This window comes from Pristis pectinata, chromosome 15, assembly GCF_009764475.1.
Source record: "Pristis pectinata isolate sPriPec2 chromosome 15, sPriPec2.1.pri, whole genome shotgun sequence".
Classification (NCBI taxonomy): domain Eukaryota; kingdom Metazoa; phylum Chordata; class Chondrichthyes; order Rhinopristiformes; family Pristidae; genus Pristis; species Pristis pectinata.
The window spans coordinates 23,255,219-23,276,905 of NC_067419.1; the positions used below are offsets into that span (position 1 = coordinate 23,255,219).

Below are 21,687 nucleotides of genomic sequence, written 5' to 3' on the forward strand. Positions count from 1 at the left end.
TTTTTGTTTTTAGTAACTTTTATTGCTAACTGTTAATGATTTGAATTGAGCTGTTGTAGTAATATGCAGGGAATATGTTATTAATGAGGTGACTCTTCAGATTGCTGTATCTGTCTAGAATCCAGTCAAATTGATGAATCTTCTGATTTAATGCCATTCATGTTGGTATTTTGATCAGTTGCAGAGGAGTTTTTATCTTTGTTTCTTGTGCAATAATATTGAAAGGTTTGTTATTCATTAAAGAAAATGTTTAATCTTTAACAAGCCTTTAACTGTGAATTTTACCACTAGAGATCCCATGGAGAATATAAACATTTCTGTACTGAAAGGAGTGGGGCATGACTGCAATGTTGAATTTTAATGCTGAAATGTTTATGCCGTGGGCAGATAATCACATAATAACCTAATCTGAACCATTACTAGAATAGTTCATTCTAAGCAATGTTACAGAACTAGAATCTGTTCCATCACACAGAAGTGAGAAGGGAGAATCAGAAGTTAGATTTGGCCCTTGACAGCCCCCTAATGCCAGCTGCATATTTGGGCACTGGAAACAACACTGGCTATTACTCTTGAGGGAAAAGCTATACTTACAGCATCAAAATGTAAAAACCATTTTGAATACAGTTTTTAAATTTTAAAATATGATCAGAGAATCACTTAACTGCAAATCTCAAACTTGCATTAATGAATGTATTGAATCTAGGGACAGAGGTCAATCATGAGATTTCCTAACATTTTACTTTCAATTTCCATGTCACATTCAACATAGTACTGATTTTAGTATGGATTTTGGGACTGAAAAAGAGAGTTAAGAAGGCAAATTCTTTCGATTGTTTGTTTTATTTACAGTTTTTAATTATTTGTTTTAGCCTCATTTTTATGCTTTTCATTTTGCCTTTTTTCAAATATTTCTGAAAATCAGACATTTTAAGATAACTTGGACCATACTGCTAGAGCCTGCCAGGCAGGTGACCAATTGCAGGTGGCAAGATGTGGCTCGGTGTTGATTATTTAAGTGTTAATGTTGAAATGCTTTTGGGCATTGCTGAAAGGTGTGGAAGCAGGTGTTCATTGCCTTTAGGCAGGTGATTGTGCAGAAACTAACAATCTCAAATACATGTGATATTCATGGCATCCAACTAGTTAAGTGATATGCTAGGTATGTGAATTCAGAATAATTTGTAATTTCTCCAGATAGTCTGAGGTTGTCAGCTAGTGGAAAGCTTGAATATATTTTTAAGTACAAAATTTAGCAATTAAAGTTGCAGTACTTTAAAAATACATGAGTACACAGTTACCAGGAAATGAAGAGTAAATGGAATCTTTTGCTAACTGAACATTCAGAAAAGGGAATAAAGAACAAACATCCACTCCGGCTTGTTCAGTAGTTTGATTGTAGCCAAATCTGCTACTTGCCTTGGTTCTGTAACCCTTTACATCTTTACTAATTAAAAACAATGTCAGAGTTGAAACTTTAAGTTGGCATTATCTCAGTGGCTTTTGGGGTTATGTGACCAGGGGATTACTTAAATTTCCACTACTTTGTGTGATAGTGTTTTATGACATAGGCCTTAAAACTAACCTTGTTTATTCTCCTCACTCTCCCACTCTTTCCCCCCCCTGCCCCCCACCTTTTTGTTCTGAACTCTCCCATCGGTGGAAGTAATGGGTGTAGCTGACAGTTTCCTAGACAACTGCCAATGTTCAGCTGCTCCTTCACAAAAAGTGCTGGACCTAATGGACATGCTGTTAGTCTGGGGCATGCTGAGTAACAGATGCCAGCATATTTGTCACTCTAATCCACATGGAGCACAGTGGCATAGCACTGTCTTGCTGAGATTTTTCTTTTTTGTCCATAAGTGTATTGGGGAATTCACCTTCCTAATAGCAGTGGCATCTAGTGTAGGATTGAAATCCACATTCAGTTGAATGGCAATTCCCAGATGGATTTAGGAGGAAAGGTACAAGTTATGTTATTTTGTTTTTATCAGTATATTGATGCCTGTTTTTAAAATGTTACATAATTATTATAACAATGAATGTAAATGATTTTAGTTTTCAAATGTCTGAATTTAAGAACATTTAACGACTTAAAGTGTAATACAGGCTTTGATTGGAGATTGAGCACTGCCTCCTGGGTGCACAGGGTCAGCTGGATTGACCTTCTGCATTGACCCAGGTAAGTGTGGGAGTTGGGGGGATAAGGATGCTGGTGGTAAATCAGATTGGCAGGCTTGGTCCACCCCAAATTTTCTCCCGATACCATTAACAGTGAAGATTGTAGAATATCAACTGTACTGTTTTTTTTTAAGTATTTTAAATGAGAGAATCTCAATTTAATACAGTGGTTGTGCAATTGTTTGTATTTTATCTAAAATTCATTCAGCAAGTGGCATTTCTATTAATCTATTAATTATGGTGCCATCAGGGATAGCCAATGAAACTCCTGGTGCATGTTTTTGTTGTATTATTTTGTCCCTGTGTCATAGTTCATAGATGACCATTATCAACATCAGAACGACAATGAAGTTGCAGATTTGAGGATCTTCACAGTAGTCCATATGTTGGTGGAGGAAGCTGTCCAAAATTGGCCACCTTTTGAGGAATGTGTCCAACATGCTGAAATGCTGTACTACAGTTTTTCTTAATAGTATTGTTTTTTTTAAACTTGATTCTACAAAAGCTGAAATTGTTTTTAAATAACTTTTATGCTGAAACAGATGGAAGCCTCTTTTGAATGTGGATAGGCATTCCCAACATTTGTGTATGAGCTACACCGAGTAATTGATTATTTGCAGACATCCAGAGAATGTCATACGACCAAAACTAATATTTAAAGAATTAAGAAATTTGTTGTATATTCCTCTAAGGCACATAAACTCAATAGGAAATGTGGTCCAACCATGGCCAACAAAAGTTGGATCAAAGGAAAACGCTTGTTAAGTTGCAAAAAAGTTGCCTGAGGACTGGAAAAAATTTCATAATACAACAAAGGAGGACCAACGCTTTGAGGAAAAGGAAAGTAGAATGAGAGTAATCTAATGAGAAACATAAAAACAGATCATGTGAAAGCTCCCATAGATGTGTAACAAGGAAAAGATCAGCATAAACTAATCATAGAACAGTACAGCACAATACAGGCCCTTCGGCCCACAATGTTGTACTGATGTTTAAACCTCACCAAAAAACTATCTAGCCCCTTCCCCCCCCATATATCCTTCCACTTTAACTTCCTCTGTATGCTTATCTAGCAATCTCTTGAATTTGGCCAATGTACCTGCCTCCACCACCGCCCCAGGCAGTGCATTCCATGCCCCAACCACTCTCTGGGTAAAAAAACACCTTCCTCTGATATCTCCCTTGAACTTCCCACCCATTACTTTAAAGCCATGCCCTCTTGTATTGAGCATTGGTGCCCTGGGAAAGAGGTGCTGTGTGGTATTTATGGACTGAGACAACAGAAATTATATTGGGGAAGAAGGAAATGACAAAGAAAATCAAATGTTTTAAACCCCACAGACACACGTAGGAAATGAAAGAAATTAGCATTAATAAGGAAAAAATTGTTGAAAAATTGAGGGAATGAAGGGTGATCCATTCCCAGGATCTGATGACCAGCAGCCCAAAGTTTTGAAAGGTAGTTGTGGAAATCATGGATGCATGTTTTCATCACCCTGCATTCCGTAGGTTTCACAATTATTACCACAGGTTGGAAGGTAGCAAATGTAACCGCATATTTAAGAAAGGAAGAGAAAGCATGGAACCAGAGGCCGGAAAGCCTGATATCAGTGATAGCTAAAGTGCTAGAATCTATTATTAAGCTGGTGCTAATAAGACACTTAAAATAGTCATAGGATTGGGTTGAGTCGACATGGATTTATGAAAAGGTTATTGTGTGCTTTTGAGGTTGTAACTACTAGAGTGGATGGGGTGGGAGGGACAGTGGATGTGCTGTACTCAGACTTCTGGAAGGCCTTTGCCAAGGTGGCATATGAAAATATTAAACAAAAGCACATGGGATTGGAGCTAATGCGCTGTGGATTGAGGATTGATTAAGACACAAAATGGGCCACTTTCAAGTTGGAACGCTGTAACTCGTAGAATGCCATGGAGATCGGTGTTGTGACTCCATCTTTTCAAACTCTTATTAATGATTTGGATGAGGACAACTAGTGTATTATCCAATTTTGTTGTTAATGTGATACTTGGTGTCTAGTGTTGATCGAGGAGCCCCAGAGGGGCTTCAGGCAGATATAGGGTAGGTGATGGAATATCAAATGGAAAAATGTGGGGTCATCCACTTTGGTAGAAAGAGAAAAGCAGAATATTTGAATTGGTGGGAGATTGAAAGATGCTGTGGATCAGAGGCACTTGGATGTCCTTGTGCGCTAATTGTTTCAAGTTAACATGCAGGTAAAGTAGGAAATTAGGAAGGCTATGTTAACCTTTTATTGCAATAAATTTGGAGTGAAGACCTTTTACTGCAATTATTGTACCCTGGTAGGACTGCATCTGGAATAAGGTGTACACGTCTGGTCTCCTTGCCCAAGGAAGGGGAAACCAATGATGGAGGAAGTGCAATGAATATTTATCAGATTGATTCTTGGAATGAAGGATTTGTCCTGTGGGGAGAGGTGAAGCAGACTGGGCCTGTTGCAAGAGTTCAGAAGAATGAAAAGCAATCTATGAAGCAAAATGCTTGTGGATCAAAAGATTTTTGGATATTAAGGATTGAGTGATATGGGGCTGATGTAGAAATGTGATACTGATGCTTGAAATCTGAAGTAAAAACAGAAAATGCAAAATAAAACTGGGTCAGCGGTATTTGTGGGGATAAAAACAGTTGCTGTTTTGGCTTGATGACCTGTCATCAAAACTGGAAAAAGGAGTAAGTTTTTAAAGTTAGAGAACCATATAGCAGCTTGGTGGCACAGCTAGTAGTGCCACTGCCTGCCTCATTGCGCAAAGACCAGGTTCCATCCTGACCTCGGGCTGTCAGCTTGGAGTGTACATGTTCTCTCTGTGAACGCCTTGAGTTTCCTTCTGGTGCTCTGGTTTCCTCCTACGTCTCAAAGGCAAGAGTGGGTTGGTAGGTTATTTAACCACCGTAAATTACCCTAGTGTGTAGGCGAGTTGTAGAGTCTAGGGGGAGCTGATGAGAATGAAAAATAGGATTAATGCAAGTGGGTGGTTGTTGGTATGTGTGGACTGTGTATTGAAGGATTTGTTTCTGTTCTCACTCTCTCTCTCTCTCTCTCTCTCTCTCTCTCTCTCTCTCTCTCTCTCTCTTTCTTTCTGTGTGTGTGTGTGTGTGTGGGAGTCCCTGTGTTTGGTGTAGAGACCAGGTGAAATTGAATGACTCTAGTCGGAGTGCTGGCTGAAAAGTTTTAAAAGATAATGAATAACACGTCTGGGGGAGATATAAATACGTGATGCATGAAATCCAGGAGAAACATCCTCTCTTTTGCCCCATTTCCCACCCCACCCCCCATTCAGTCAGTCTTGCCGTCAGTTTTCAAAATTTCAGTTAGATACTTTTATTATAGTGTGTGTCGTGCTTTCTCTCCAGTCATCCTTTTCTGAATATTATAGCACGTTAAAGGAAAAGTCAATTTTTCTTTGCCTGAAAAGAATAGGCTGCTGGCATCTATACAGTAATATTTCTATTTTAAGATCTGGGAGCTGATAAACCAGTGGTTTGAAGTATATTAATATACTTCCAGTAGTTTATTGTTAAAAACCTTGCATAATTATATCGACAGTAGGAGGAACCTATTAATAAAATTGCAGCACATAACTGTAATCAAAGAAAATGTTTTAAGGTAGCCTTTTACTGTTGAAATATTTTACAAGTAAGTATTGGCCTACCCAGATACTATTTGTAATTATCCTGTGTGCAAACGCCATTGGATTTCCCACAATGAAAATAAATACGAGGAATGATCATGTTAAAGTAATTGCAGTTTAGTTACCCATGAATCTGTCCTGTCACAGATGATAATGGAAATGTTTTGCCTGAGGTTGAATATTTCTGCACTATTGTACAAGCTTTTATCTAAATTCAGTTATTCAATTAGTCCTTGGAAAATCAAATTTTCCACCTAGCATTATAATAACAATTTTTAGTTTGCACAATTGGTACCCAGTAAATTATTATATCTCTGTAATATGTTTGAGCTAAGTTGATTTAATTGAGCTTTCCTAGGAGGATTTTTGTACTTAAAAGGAAGTACAAGGTCATGAGAATTACTTTGCAAGATTAACTTTCTAGCTTCCATTTTACAGATGTTGCATGTATTTTACTGATGATATTTTCACTCCCCAAGCAACGAGGCTGTCCTGATAAAAAGACATAAAGGGAAGAATGCAAAATTGTGTAGGGACTAAAACTTGAACAATTGTACATTTAGAATATTTTAAAAGTAGGGCAGGTCTGACCTGTGTTGCTTAAATGTAGATGTAAATCAATAGTGTGTAACAGGCCACTTGACTCATCGACTTTCTGTAGCTTTGTACCAAATTTCAGAGTGGCTCTTTCCTTCTGCTTTAAATACAATTCCACATCTCCCAGTGAGAAATTGAATAAATAACTTGTCTCCAGCATTCACTGGCCAAAGCATCCTGTATCCACTATTTCAAAGTGATTGCTTCCTTTGTGACTCTCTGGTGTGCTCTTCTGCCCTAACCAACCACTCACTGTCATATGACACTTTCCCGTGTACCCACAGAATTTACATCAATGCTGCTTTTACCTCTTCCCACCACCCAGGGACCAGAAGTCTTTCCACATGAAGTAACTACTCATTCTTCCAATTGGTGTTCACAACATTGACTCTTCTACATTGGAGAATCTAAATGCAGATTAGGTGACGGTTTTGCAGAGCACCTGCATTCAGTCTACAGGGGTGACCCTGAGCTTCCAGTTGCCTGTCACTTTAAATCTTCCTACCACTCTGACCTGTCAGTGGCCACCTGTACTGTTACAGTGAGGCCCAACAAGCTGAGGTACAACACCTCATTTGTCTGGGCACATTACAGCCTTTCAGACTCTATCAAATAGGTAACGTGCTCTTTCTTTGATTATCAGAACTGTCCATTTCCGCAAGTAATCAATTTGTGATTTTATTTTTGTACAGTTTTTCCCTCCATTAGTAGAGCTTGGCCTACTTGGCACATCCCACAGCCCTGCTATTGCCAACACTTAGACAAAGACGCAGAATGTGCTTGTATACATTAACATTTGAACTCGGTGTATCAGAGATTTTTGTTCTGCTCATCCCTCCTCCATCTTCTGTGCTACTGAAAACTAGTTTGTTTTCTCTCTTTGCTGGTTCGGATGAACGGTCTTCAACCTGAAACATTAACTCTGTTTCGGTTTCCACAGATGCTGCTTGACTTGCTGAGTGTTTCCATTCTGTTTTCAGTATAAATCATCAGATTCTTGGCATTTATTAGCTTTTCAATTCTACAGCTTCTTTGGTGCTTTTTTTTAAAATTAGTACTTATTCCTTAGTCCCTTCAGGTTCTCAATCTTGCTGGACCCATTATTCCCTAAAATGTACAGCAGGTTTTGTCTTCTCTGAAAATGGACACACAGTAAATGTTTAATTCATCTGTCATTTTGCTATTTCTTAAATTCTCCTACCTCTAGGTGCAAGGAGTCCCCATTTGCTCTTGCTTGTCTTTTCCTTCAACATAATATTAAATGCTTTTGTGGCCCATTTTTGTTTCTTGCCTGTCTACTTTCATTCTATTTTGTCTTTATCAATTTCTTCACCTGTCTTTTCTGAGTTCTACAATGCATCCAATCCTCAGGATGATGGCTGTTTCTGGCAACTTTATAAGTCTCTTTCTTGGATTTAATTTCTCTTGTCAGCTACGGAAAAATCACTTTTCCTTTTATTCTGCCTTGAAGGAATATATTTCATTTGCAACGTGTGAATTGTTCGTTTAAATGTTAACAATTGCCTGTCCACCATCCATAACGTTCAATGTATTCTTCCAATCAACCACAGCCAAATCTCTCCTTGTACCTTGGTAGTTTCCTTCATTTAAATTTAAGACCCTAGTTTCACATCGAGTTACATCACTCAATGTAAAATTCTCTTATTTGGTCACTCTTCTCCAAAGGCCCCTTGACAAAGAGGTAACCAATCAATTTTTCTCATTGCACAAACCAAGATCCAGAACAGATTTTCCCTAGTTGCTTCCTCAGCATATTGATCAGGAAAAGTATCTGATGTACATTCCATGAATTTGTCTTCCAGAAAATTTCATTGAGCCAGTCAATTTATACGTAGGTTAAAGACTCTCATGATTCCTGTATTACTGCTGTTAAATGCACCTCAAATTCCTTTATTTATGCCATGCCTATTTATTGCAACTGCTCTTTGGTGGCCTATATGTGTTCAAATCTTTGCTATTTTTAAGCTTAACTCTAATTCTACAGCATGATCTGTTAATCCAAGATTATTTCTCACCAGTACACTGATCTTTACCATTATTAATAGTATTACACCACCCCCTTTTCCTAAATATTGAATATCCTGGAATATTTAATATCTAGCTTTGGTCATTGTGCATCCATACTTCAGTAACAGCAACTAAAAGAATGAATAAACAAAACACAAAATTTGTTAGTGTTTATTGTCCCACTTGTTGTGTTGTCTGATTTTTAAACTTGCCTAAATTATAATTTGATTGAAACTAGAAAAATCCTGGTTAACTTAGCTAAAATGTCATCCACAAATGGGTGTAACTTGTACCATACAATATTTTCATATTCATGCCAATCATATTTGCACTTTAAAAGACTAACAATTTTAACTGTCATAATCTCCAATTTATGAATCCCTATTCAAGTAAATATCAGACCTAATCTTGCACCAGATCTGATGCAGGATTGCAGAAGTAGATTCTGCTGTATGATGCTGAGCAATCCCACACTTTTGGGGTGATCTGCAGGACTAGTGAGCAGATGCACTGTCAACCAGCACTTGGTTTCTACTATTATAATGGGACCTAATTCAATGAAACATTTAAAACCACTGAAAACTTGATTGTACTTTTTAAGTGTTGAACTTGTGCTTGCTTTGTTCCCAAGTAGGGTTCATTTCTCTTCTCGCATTGTTTAAAGGTCTGGCTGTATGTATCCAATAATTGCCAAGGCCCACAAACCTGGAAGATCCAAGGGGGAATCATTCATTCTTAAAATGATCTTAATCTCTGCTTGGTTGAAACAGTAAAACTACCATTGCTATAAATAAGCCAGATAACCATCAGTGAGATTTTCACTTCATCAGTGAACAGAACTTTAGGGGAAATTTGGGCTCCAGTTTTACTGACATACAAGTTGTGATTGTTTTATACTTTCAGTGAGTTTAAATAGTTTGGGAAAAGAAATGACACTAAGATTTGAATTTGCTCTGACTGAATAAGGCATACCAAAATGCTTTTAAGACTCCCTTCAACCATGACTTTTTTAAATTGATTAAAATTTTATGTTAAAACACAATTTCTAAATTTGCTGGTGATTAACAGATTTAGATGTTGGAGGGTGGAGCATGGTGGTTGATGCGGGGACTGCAGCAGTTTGTTTTCCATTCATTTGTGGGTCCAGGTATTGTTAGCAAGATCAGTATTTATTGTCCTTCAAGGGCAATTAGGGATGGTGGTAGCGAGCTGCTAACTTGACCTGGTGCAATCATTCTGCTGAAAGTGCTTCCACTGTGCTTTTGGGCAAGAAAGTTTTAAATCTGATGATGATGAAGAAATAGTGATTGTTTCCAAAATAGGGAGGTGCAGCCTAGAGAGGAAACTTTTGTAGATGATGCACACTATAGCCATGATGTACCATTGGTGGAGGGAATTAATGTTTAAGGTGGATAGGGTACCAGCCAAGCAAGCTACTTTGCACTGAAAAGTTGTCGTTGCCCCTTTGGGTAAGTAGAGAGCATTCCACTGCATTCCTGTTTTGTACTTCGGCAGTTGTAGAAAGCCTTGGTTTGTCGAAAAGTGAGTCATTTGCCAAAGGTACCCGACTTCTGTTCTGCTTTTTTAGCCATGGTATTCTTGTGGTTGCTTCAGTTGAGTTTATTGACAGTATTGACCCCATGATGTTGGGGAACCCAGCAATAGTAATTCCATTGAATGTCAGGGTAGTTGATTAAATTCCTATACAAGTTGTACTGTTGGCCATGGTTACAGGAGAATATTAATAAAATTGTAGAATATTGCAAATAATTGGCTAATGAAGGTCAACATGGGTCAGCAAGGCTACAGAAAAAGCAAACCCTGGGTTTATATGTAAATTGAGATTTAAAAGGGAAATTGCTAAGCCTGTATCCACCTTTGTTGCCATTTTATATAAATATACAAAGATGTGGAGAGTATGCAGAAACTATTTACAAGGTTACCATTCACAGAAGAGAATATGCAAAAAAGATGAATGTTTTATTAATGACAGTGATCCATCTGAGGTCTTTAAGATCAGTTCTCAGAGTGGGCACAGAGAATATTTCCACATGCTGCAGAAGACTTAATACAAGATGATCACCAGGAAATCTGATATGGTATTTGGCCACTATTGTCACTAAAGTGGTCAGAATGTGGAGTGATTGAGCTGAGTGGTATAAATATGTCTAAGTGGAGGCTGGACAAGCATATGTGTAAGAAAGGAACGGGGTTATGCTAATAGATGTAGATGAGGAAAGACTTGGGTGCCTGTTTCTATGCTTTTTATTCTTAAGTTGTACTGTACGCTCGGATTGGCATTCACCCCCGAGCCCTAAAACAAAACTACTGTCCTTCAATAAAACGGACGATATTGTCAGTTTAACAATTTTAATAATCCAGCTTGTGCTTCAGGTTTTTGTCAACTTGAATTCAAACAGTCATTATTTATATGGGCCTGCAACCTTCATAGAGAATTGCATTTCTCCAAATGCAGTATCAACTGATTGTAGATTTTTGCATAGATAATGAGACCTTCCAATCTGTTCTTTGACAGAATTGCATAATTTGTACAAAAAGTTTAATGTCCTGTTTTGTCATTCTTAGGGCACTATTTTCAGTCTTGATTTGGACGAGGAAGAACGGGGAGAAACAGTGGATGATAGCAATGATATTTATATCTTAACTAGTGACAACTCTGGTCAAGTAAGTCCTCCTGAACCGCTCACTGTTACCAGTTCCTGGCAGGCAGCTAGCTTGCCAGCATCATTGTCTACTAGTCAAAGCTGGCATACTGAAGGCCTGCCAGTTTCTCTTGGAACAGAGTCTTGGCAACAGCTATCCATGGATCCAGAAGACATGAAGAGTTTAGACAGTAATGGTGGTGGTGAAGAGAGAAGTGAAAACAATTCTTCTAATTCTGATATTGTCCACGTAGAAAAGGAAGAAATTACTGAAGCTGTTGAGAGGCAGGAAATGGAGGTAAAGACTAGAGAGTCTACAGCAACAACTGAGTCAGGACCTCAACCTACACAACAGACAATGTCACTGGAGGGTCGACCTTCTATTGGAATGGAGAAAACTGATCCTTTATCAATTCTGGACCCAACAGCAGTCCCTGATGTAGAGGAAAAAACTCCAAAAGCTGCAGAAAAAATTGTACCGCAGTCTGGTGAAATGCAACAGTTGACATCTCTGCAAGAAGTAAGAAAGCAATTGGATGAGATTAAAAAAGGGGTCCGGGAAGATGCCCTAAAACCCAAACTGGAAGAGGAAGTTTTTGAAAAGGGGGGAAGAGTTGAAATGACTCCACTAACTGAGCCAGAAGTTACTAGAGAGATCATTCCTGCAAAAACAACCACATCTGTTTTGCTTTATGGTGGAGCTGCTGCTTTTGCAATGCTGGCACTTGCAGTGGGAGTAGCTCTAGCCTTGAGAAGAAGATTTTAATGTGAGCAGTTCATTACTGATCAGAGTAATTAAGAAGGCTTTCTATTTTACATTTGATTTGTGACTGTAATTGAGTATTTATTCAGTTGTATTGCAAAAAATATGATCAATGAGGTAAACGATGATTAATAAGGGTACAAATACAGGGCAGTGTTAAAACAATCAGAAAATGTTAATGGCTCATGGTGTAAAGAAAATTGTGGAGTATAAAATGTTCTTGTATGCAATAGAATCTTTGATAATAAAAATGCTAGTATATTTCCAAATACCTAAATGTTAAGTCACTGTATAGGAGAAGGAAAAGAATGTTCAATCTTCCTTTCTGGGAACTAAGATGAGTGTATTGGTTAACAGAGCCCTTTTATATAATTGGAACTGATTCTTATTTACTGCCATCTTCATTCTTAATTGAGCAAAATTAATTTCTAAATTTTTTAAAAATGTTAGCATTGGGTATTGTTTCTATCATGAGTCCATTCAATTCTACCATGACCATTTGTTTCACTCCTGCTTGTAGATTTTATTTCTCCATGTCCCACTTGCATTTCAGTTTATTTCTTGGAACATTTTTCATTAACAAATACAGTAAGGACTTCACTGATGTAACACATTTTGCATTAGGTTAAAAGTAAGATATAATGTAGTTGTTAATTTCTACTGCTACTACAGTTGATGCCAAAACACCTAACAGTCCATCATTTTGGTTTTGTTGAGTTGAAAGCACTATATCTAAACTTTTTTCAAACGTGAGTACAGATGGCTCGCTTGTTTCCAAGTGAGATGATAAAAAGAAAATGATTTCAGCAGCAACTGCAGGTGTTTTTTTAAGTGCTGGCTTTGCAATTTGTACTGAAACCATAAACAATAAAACATGGATTAATTTGCGGTGTAAAATTATTTATGATACAGTATTGTCATCTAAGTTAAAGTCCCATCTCTTGCATTAAAAGAGCAAAACTGCTTAGTTTTTTCCAGCCTCCCCATATAAAGTAGCAACTTATACAAAAACTGCATCATAAATGTTTTTTTCATTTCATTATTGGAGGATGCACCTACTTTAGAAATGCAGTTAACTTTTAATTGCAGCAGTGTTGCTATGGTCTGGATTAAGTTCTGAAACAACAAATAGCAGGGATAAGCTATTCAGTCTCTCTTGCTCACTCTGCCATTGTCATGGCACTGAGGTAAAAGATCAGCTGCTTTCCTGTACCAATATATTCCTCCATACCCTCTTTTTTTTAATGTCAGTCGATGTTTGTCTTAAATATATTCGGTGATTAAGCCCTACTGCCCTTGAGTAGAAAATTCCAAAGATTCACCTACCTTCACTGAAGAAATTCCTTCTCATCCCTATCCAGAGTGACTTTTTTGATATTGTGGCCCCTCATTCTGGACATCCCACTCAGGGAAAGTATCCTCCCTACAACTACCCTAGCCTGGTAAGAATTTTGTTTTGTTGAGATTGCCTCCCATTTGTAACTCTACTGAGTATAAGTATGCTCAGTCTAATTTTTCGGTTATGATAGCAATTGTGTGATGCATTCATATATCCTTTACTTTTGCAATTTTAATTACTGTTGTCTCAATTACAAGATATGAGAGAGTACATTTGAGGAGGAGGAGGGGGAGGGGGGGTGAGGAGGATGAAATTTTCCAATGCAATTATTAATACTATGGACCAGGCCTTCATGAGTTTCTTACCCTTTCTCTCAAACAAAATACCCAGTAATTATTATGTTTTTAAAATACATTTTATTACTGTGATAACCACATTGCATTTATTTGGTAATTTTATCTGGTCTAAAATATTTATCATTATCTGCATCCATTTGAAATCGGTTTCAAAGCTCTTTATTTACTCAACTCTTGGAACCATCGATTTTATTTTATTAATTATTGAATACTTGTATTCTGCTTTCAGTGAAAACCTGGACCAACATCTGATGAGTGATCCACTGTCACATTATCAGCAAACTGTCATTTACAGTGTGTTGTGGTTTGATTTCTGTTTTGGCCAACACAAAGGATTTTTCTCCCCTGAATTCTGTTCTTCCCACCAACGATTCCAAATGAAATTGCATGCCCATCATGGTCTTCAACTATTTGTTTGTTCAACTTTCCTGAGTGTTGAAATTAATTTAAATTTAAACAGAATCTTGTTAACAGTTGTATCAATTATAAAAACATTTCATTCCAATTTTTAATGTAGATTAAAAATTTTCTGTCTATATTGCATAGCCTGGAAAGAAATCTGCTGCGAGAAAGATAGTTGGAATACAACACATTTTTGATTTACAACTTTTCCTATTCTAATGAAAGATCGACTGTTTCTCTTTCCACAGATGCTGACCTGAGTATTGCAGCAATGTCGGTCAGGATTCCATTCTTTCAGTTTCTGAAGTTCTATTGTATTTATGATTATAACTCCTAACCTAGCATTTTTGAGATGTTTTCCTCTTTTTTTTTGACTATGGTTTCCTCTCCCTTTTGACAGCACTCTCAACCACATCCATTCTGTTTCCTGCAGTTGTTCTCACTCCTCCTCCTTGCACCCTCTCTGTCCTACACTGGCTTAGTCCACAAGGATACCCCTGAACTTTCAATTGCCAGTTACTTTAATTATGCATCCCATTCCTACTCTCGTCTGTACCTTCTAGTCTCTTGCAGTGTTTGAAAACAAACTTTAAGAACAGCATTTTTAACAGCAGTTGATGGGTATAGTGCAGGAAAAATAGAAATCATAAAACTTCTACAGGGAAAAATCAGCTGATCATCTTAGTTGCTATTAAACGAATCAAAATTGGAAAGGGTTCTGTATAGAACTATTATTTCTCTCTCATTTCCCACCATTCATCAAGCCTTGTAACTTTGGTTACATTGCAGTTACTCCATAAGATTAATGCTGCACATTAAACCTGAAGATGTTCTTGACCCAATATGAACAGCACAGTGAGGAAATTATCAACCTAAAATGTAACCCTCTCTCTCTCTCTCTCTCTCTCCAGCTATTCCTGACCCAGGTATTTCCAGTACCTTGTTCTTAGATTCCAGCACGTCCATGTTTATTTTGTTTTTGTTCTGCTTGTAACTTTACTTGAATTAAGGATAGCAGCAGGCCTTTCAACCCCTTCTCTGCAATTCAACAAAGTCATGGTGGGTTTATTTGACCTTGGTTCCAGTTTCCTGGACTAACCCCATATCCCTTGCTTCCATGCTAATTATGGGAATCATCAGTTGATGCCAGTACATTTTGTCGCTTCATCCCTGGGACTGGCAATAGTAAGGAGAATTTTCCCCTTGGTAAAACATGAAATAGAAATGCAATTAGACTACATCTCTGCTTATAGTCCAAAAAAATCTCACTTAAATACTCAGATGTTGAGTACATCTGAGTCTACATCCTGCTGAATAAGAGAATTCTGAAAATCTTTACACTTTTGTGTGAAGTTTCACATCTCAAATCTAAATGGTCAGGATCTTAAATTCTGTTCCCTAGTTATTAAATTTTTGGCATCCACCCCAGCAATCACTCAAACTTAGTTCTACTAGTTTTTCGTTATTTAAATGGGCCAACATCTTTATTTCAGGAATCAATCCAGTTACTTCACACAAGAGGTAAGTGTATCAATTCTTGAAAATGGAGGCCAAAACTGCAGAGTACTGTGTAGTCACCAGAACAGTACAAAGTCAGCAAGCTTAATTAATGTTAGTTACAGCTCCAAAAAAAATTGGAATTTATCACACTTACTTTAATAAAAAATAGTTGGCATAATCAAAATTGCTCATGTCCTGTTACTGCATTCTTAGTTGAGGATATTAGGCTAACAGCCCTAATCTTATCTTGAACAGTTATTTTCTACCCTTCAAATCTGCTGCAGCTAATCCATGAACGAAATTTGTTACGAGTACACCCAACATCTATGCAACCACCTGTTTTGTTACAGTGGGATATGGGGGCTTTAGTGAATTTGATTTTCCCTTAAATGTCTCCAGGTCCATCTTTTTCCTGCAATTAAGTACTATTAGTTCCTCTACTTGTCTCTTACAGTAATGAAAATTTCATAGTATTTGCTTTGCCTCATCTATTTCTCTTGCCTCATTTATTTCCCATAATTTTCCCTGCATTTGTTCTATTGGACATATATTTTTCTACTCTTTCTGCAAAGCAGAGCTCTTTATTTCTTGGTAAATTTCTCATTTTTAATCAATTTTTTTTTCTTCCCAAAAACTCAAACCTTTTGCAATTGGCAACATTCTAAGTCTCAAACTAATCAATCTCTTGATTAAATGTTTCTTAATAAGATGTATATTCATTGAGAATTTTGAAATGTCTTAATGTTTGCTATCAGATACAGAAGCAAACATTTATAGTCGGAATATTTTTCCCAAATAATACTCAACTAATTCATCCTTGTCTAAGTGGCTTTAATGAACTTCATATCCAATTTTTGACTCTACGCAGTTAAAAAGGAAGAGTTCTTTGAAATTATTAGAAAATTATTCTGCCCAATCAAGTTCTATCATTTTCACTAGAGGGTCCTGTGACACACGATTACTCTTGACCATGTCTCATTATCTAATGTCTAATACTGGCTGTTTTGTTATGTTGCTCCAGAAAACTCGATTATGAACTTATCCTCTGAATTTCTTTGGCCATCGATTTTCCCATCCTGGATGAAGAGTTTGCCCCATCATTTTTTTTAAATTAATTTATTCTATCATTTGGCCATTCTGAACTGAAGAAATTTCTTCAACCAGCTGGTTGGAATTCCCACCTAGCTGGATCGTGGAGGCTCTGTCAGTATGTATATTTTTGGACATGATACATAGTTAGAACATGAAAGTGGTGCTCAGTTAATAGATTAGTCATGATCTTGTTGAATAGTTGAGCAGACAAGGGCCCAAATACTCTTTGCTTGTTTCTAATACTACCAGTTTTTCCATTGCCATCCCTTATTGATTCTAGATGGCTGCCTTTGTTATCCCCAGCAACTTCATTTAAAACATCAGTAGCTATTTTTAGTATTTTTCTAAAAATCCTTCTGTACATCTTCCATATTGCTAAGTAAAATTTAATTGTTAAATATACTTAAGCATCCTTTGTTCTTAAATGCACTTATTTCTCCATGTTGCAGCATAATACACCTGTGCATTCCATCTTTGATTCTATTGTTTTCTAATACAGCTAGTTTTCTCCAATCCTGCATTTTTACCTAGGTTCCATATCATTCACCACTTAAAATTTACCCTTGCTCCCAAAAGCCACAGCATGGAGTTAATTTCTATCCTACATCAAACAATATCCAGTAAGATCAGATTTCTTTATTAGTCACATGTACATTGCAAAGATGCATTTCACTGTGTTTCATAGTGTTCTGGGGGCAGACTGCAAGTGTCACCATACTTCCAGTGCCAGCATAGCATGCCTACAACTTAACCTGTAAGTCTTTGGAATGTGGGAGGAAACAGGAGCACACGGTCACAGGGAGAACATATATAAAACCCCTTACAGATTGCAGCCACAATTGAACCTGGGTCACTGGCACCGTAATAGCATTATGCTGACCACTACACTACTGTGTTTCACCATTGAAAGTCATCTATGATTTTTTTTGTGTGGGATTCAGAAACTTTACCTACATTAAAACTGCTAATCCTTAAGATACCTCATTGGTTCTTATAGCAAGACAAGCACCCAAAGGGTGCTATATGTAAGAGTTTTTTTAAATTGAAAACTGCTCTCTACATGTATTTGTTCAAATTTTTATTTGGCTGAGTAGTGATTTTAAAATCAACACTGCCAGACAATAACAGCAATATCAAAGCCACTGAAAACTCCCTTGTGTTGATTTACCCCAACACCACCCAAATGCAAACTATTAAATTCAGAAGTTATATCGTAAACTAATTAAACATTTCATTGTTCAGTTACTTCAGTAAAAATCCATTATTCTGACATGCTTGGCAGAGTTGTGCTGGATGAGTAGACTTTCCATATCATATTTTAGTCTTAATATTCCAACACTGTGCAACATTTTAAAATCAAATTTTCCAGTGAGCCGAAAAAAATTAAAAGGAATCAGCATGGGCAAGACAGGCACTGAACGACTGGGATTTCTAAATAATTAGATGGTGGATTATTGGAGTTTTACTGCATTTTGACATTCATAATACAAGAAATATGAAGACACTCTAAAGTTACTGGGCTTTGGAATCACTATTGTAAATGGATTTAAAAATTATGCATTTTATACAGATTTAGAAGTTTAATAATGGAACTGCTTTCTTTAAAAAGCCTAGAACTTATTTTTTCAGTTACCAATAGTTTTAAAATAAGTAAAAAAATTTTCAGATAGGTTGCAGATAATTACCTTAAATTTCAGTTATTTAATTTTGTGGCATAATTCAAAAGAAACCTCAACAATTATTGAAATGTAAACAAGTTTTAACATTGAGAAAATATCAAGTAGAACAACAAGTGCTATCTTGTTACTTGTAGTTTCAATGCAAATGTTCCTGTGAAGAAAAAGGAAAAATTGGGTTTACTAATTTTATAACAGTATGAACAGCCATGAAAATTTAATAGTTAACAATCATCACAATCCAAACATTCAGGCATTGCAGTGAAAGAAACTGATCAGCCATCTTTTTGTATCCATTCTTTCCAATAGAAATGGTATAAAACAGGAACAAGTCTCTAATACCCATGTTGGAATGGGAGATCATTCTTATCAGAATGGTCGAAATGAAAAATTAGTCCAAAAAGGCTAATTTAGTCAAGTTTGGGCTCAGCTGGGTTCTAGTTTTTCCATAGATCATTTGTTGAAATAAACAGATGAAACTATTGATGAAGTTTAAGAGAATAAGGATCATTATAAACTGCAAAAACAAATGATACAATTCCTTGCAAATAATTTAAAGCTTATAAGTCGTTTCAGCTCAGTCAGCCTTTTGAGAGAAGTGTACAAGCCAGAGTATAGCATAGTCCAGGCTGCTATTTCAATAGTGAGGGAACAATACACTCATTTTCCAGATCAAAAATTAAACTGAATATGTCTACTTTCTCATGTCTACAAGTAAAACAATGAAGACCTGGGGAATTGTGCTATCCTGGTTAACATTCTACTGTTCAACCACTACCACAAAATATATTTGGTGATCATTTAGCTTGTCTGTACCCCTACTTTGTCCAAATTAGTTGCTGGATCTCTCTTGTTATACATCAAAAAAACATGTAATTGGCTCTAAATTGCCTGGACGTTATGTAAAGAAGTCTTTTTCAGTCAATGGAAAAATTAGGACAGTAAATGTGGAAGCATGAATCAACAAGCAAACAGCATACACCCTTCTGTCCACCACCTAAATCATGGTTGATGTCTCCGCAGGCATTCAGTAGCTTAATTATTTGTATACTGGACTGGTAGCACTACTGCTTCTGAGGAGGGGTTTGAATCCCATTAAAACAGTTGGGTAGTTAAATTGTTTTTTTTAAAAAAAAAGACATTGGTATCATGGAAGTACTACGTTGTTGTAAAAACTCATTTGATTTATTTGTGTCCTTCAGAGAAGAAAGCCTGGCATCCTAAACCAGTTAGGCCTTTTTAAAAAAAACTCCAATGTGACTGATTCTAAATTGTCCTCTAGGTTGCTAGTCCACTTCTCATGGATAGAGAGGAATCCAGGATGGACAATAAATTGTGGCCAAGGCAGCATCATTTACATCCCATGAGCAAAATGTAAAAAAAAAGTCCTCAGGGTAACATTACTACCTCTTCCTTTCAGGCATGCTGCAGATTTGAGGCCTTGGCTGATCTTTACTCTGCAGCATTGTAGCTGTCTAGCTTAGAAAATGGGATAGGAGCCTAAAAGCCTAACTAAGTACCAGTTACGTACCCATGTCATTTGTATTCCTGGATGAAAATACTAGTGCTTTGGTGAACACAGATCATAGAGCTTCGCTTGTTTTGCTGCTGTCTAGTGGTCCTTTCTTCAAAATGCCAAGATGGCAGAACTAATTAATAGTAATGGTGCTTAAGTAGATGTGGAAAATAGGAGATATTTGACACAAAATCACCCATTAACCTAGGTATTCTGTGGGAAAAAATACAGTACTCACTTGGCTCAAAAGAATTTACTTTTATATTACTATGGTCTTACACTGCCCTTTAGTCAAAACTGCTTGTCCTGGTGGCTTTGGTTACATTTGATTTCTTTGCCAAAAAGATTGTTATTCTACTGAACCACACTTACTTTCATCTTCTATATCTGCACTGTATTCAGCAACTTGTGTTGGTTTGCCAATGATCCAAGCAGCCCAAATCAATTTTCCCCAGTGTTCTAGGCTTTCATTCCTCTAATATATTGCCACCAACACAAAATATTAAGCTTTTTCTACCATCTATTATCTCCACACTGAACAGTCCAATTATTGCTAATTTCTTAATGTTATTTGTTCAAAAGGAAAAACTTACCCATCCTCCTAAATACTGAATGTAAGTCTGAAGCCTTGTGGTTATGTACTGTACAGTGGTTCTAAAGAGGCGTGGGAGCAATCGAGGCTGCTCCAATACTGTCTTTTCTAACAGCAAAAGTGTCAGTAACAGAACACCTTTCTCCCGTGGCATATCTTGAACAACAGTAGTCCTTTGATTGGTCAAGCCATTAATTATGGCAGACAAAGTTGCAGTTCCATCCTGATTTAATTAAAAAATACACAATTCAAATGTAATTAGTGGTTATTACATTTTTAACCTGGGTTAATAAAGCTAAGAAAGGAAATAGGAGGGCAAAGAGACAATAAATATCCTCGCATGATGGATTTAATCAGGAAAAAAGTAACATATGGCAGGTACAGGCAAATGGGATCAAGGGAGTCTCTTGAGGAATCTAGCGTAGGAGATAACAAAGTTAGGAGCACAAAAAAGGGACCATGAAATATTCCTGGCAAGTAGGATTAAGAAGAATATCAAGACATTCTATAAGTACATCAGGAGCAAGAAGGTTGCCAGCAAAAAAGTGCCCTTGGGGACCAAAGGGGGTAACCTAAGTGTGGAGCCAGGGGTCATGGGCAAGGTCCAAAATGAATATTTATCTGTACTCACCAAGGAGAAGGATATGGAAGATAGAGTGTTCAGGGTGGGATACGTTGATAGGAGCTAATCAGTATTAAGGGGGAGATGTTAGATGTCATGGGTTGATAAAATCCCCAGGGCTAGATGAGATCTATCCCAGGATGCTATAGGAACTAAGAGATAGGGCCTGGCAGAGATTTTTGCATCTTCGTCAGCCACAGGTGACTGCAGGATAGGTAATGCTGTTCCTTTACTTAAGATGATATGAGCCAGGTAACCATAAGCCAACGAGCATTTCATCAGTGGGAGGGAAATTACTGATGAAACTTCTAATGAATTAGATTAAGATACATTTGGAAAGGCAGGGCTGCTCCAGGATAGTCAGAATGGCTTTGTGGGAGGGAAATCGTGCCTGACTGATTGAGTTTTTTTTGAGGAGGTAACTAAGAAAACAGTGAAGACAGGGTGATGGCTACAGGCTGGAAATGAAAGGGAAACTGCACCAATAGTAGAATTCATCGAAAATGTTACACTTGCTTAAACTTAAAGTTGCTTCTACGATAATTTCAAATTATTGTTTCACTCCAGAATTGAAAATGTCAACTTAAACAGCAGTTTGTGGGTTTTCCATCTGATATGTTAATGAAACTGTACAATCATGTTTTTCTGCAAAAAGCAAAAGCGTGATCTATATCCCAACCTCTTGGGCAAA

At 37.1% G+C, this 21,687-nt stretch overlaps 2 protein-coding genes across 7 annotated transcripts in view; one reads left to right on the plus strand and one right to left on the minus strand.

Annotated features, from left to right (window-relative positions):
* The window catches only part of bcl2l13 (BCL2 like 13), a 42,623-nt gene extending 29,822 nt beyond the window's left edge, over positions 1-12,801 (plus strand). For all 3 annotated transcript variants that reach the window (XM_052030805.1, XM_052030807.1, XM_052030806.1), the window contains exon 7: positions 11,062-12,801. In XM_052030805.1, the coding sequence (XP_051886765.1) occupies positions 11,062-11,904 (843 nt within the window). In that variant the 3' untranslated portion in view covers positions 11,905-12,801. The remainder of the gene's footprint in view (positions 1-11,061) is intronic.
* A 902-nt stretch (positions 12,802-13,703) lies between these two features.
* Positions 13,704-21,687, minus strand: part of LOC127578452 (BH3-interacting domain death agonist-like) — a 33,761-nt gene continuing 25,777 nt past the window's right edge. For all 4 annotated transcript variants that reach the window (XM_052030487.1, XM_052030485.1, XM_052030484.1 and 1 more), the window contains exons 4-5: positions 20,376-20,597; positions 13,704-18,420 (exon numbers count right to left, since the gene is read on the minus strand). In XM_052030487.1, coding sequence (XP_051886447.1) covers positions 18,406-18,420; positions 20,376-20,597 — 237 coding nt within the window. In that variant the 3' untranslated portion in view covers positions 13,704-18,405. The remainder of the gene's footprint in view (positions 18,421-20,375; positions 20,598-21,687) is intronic.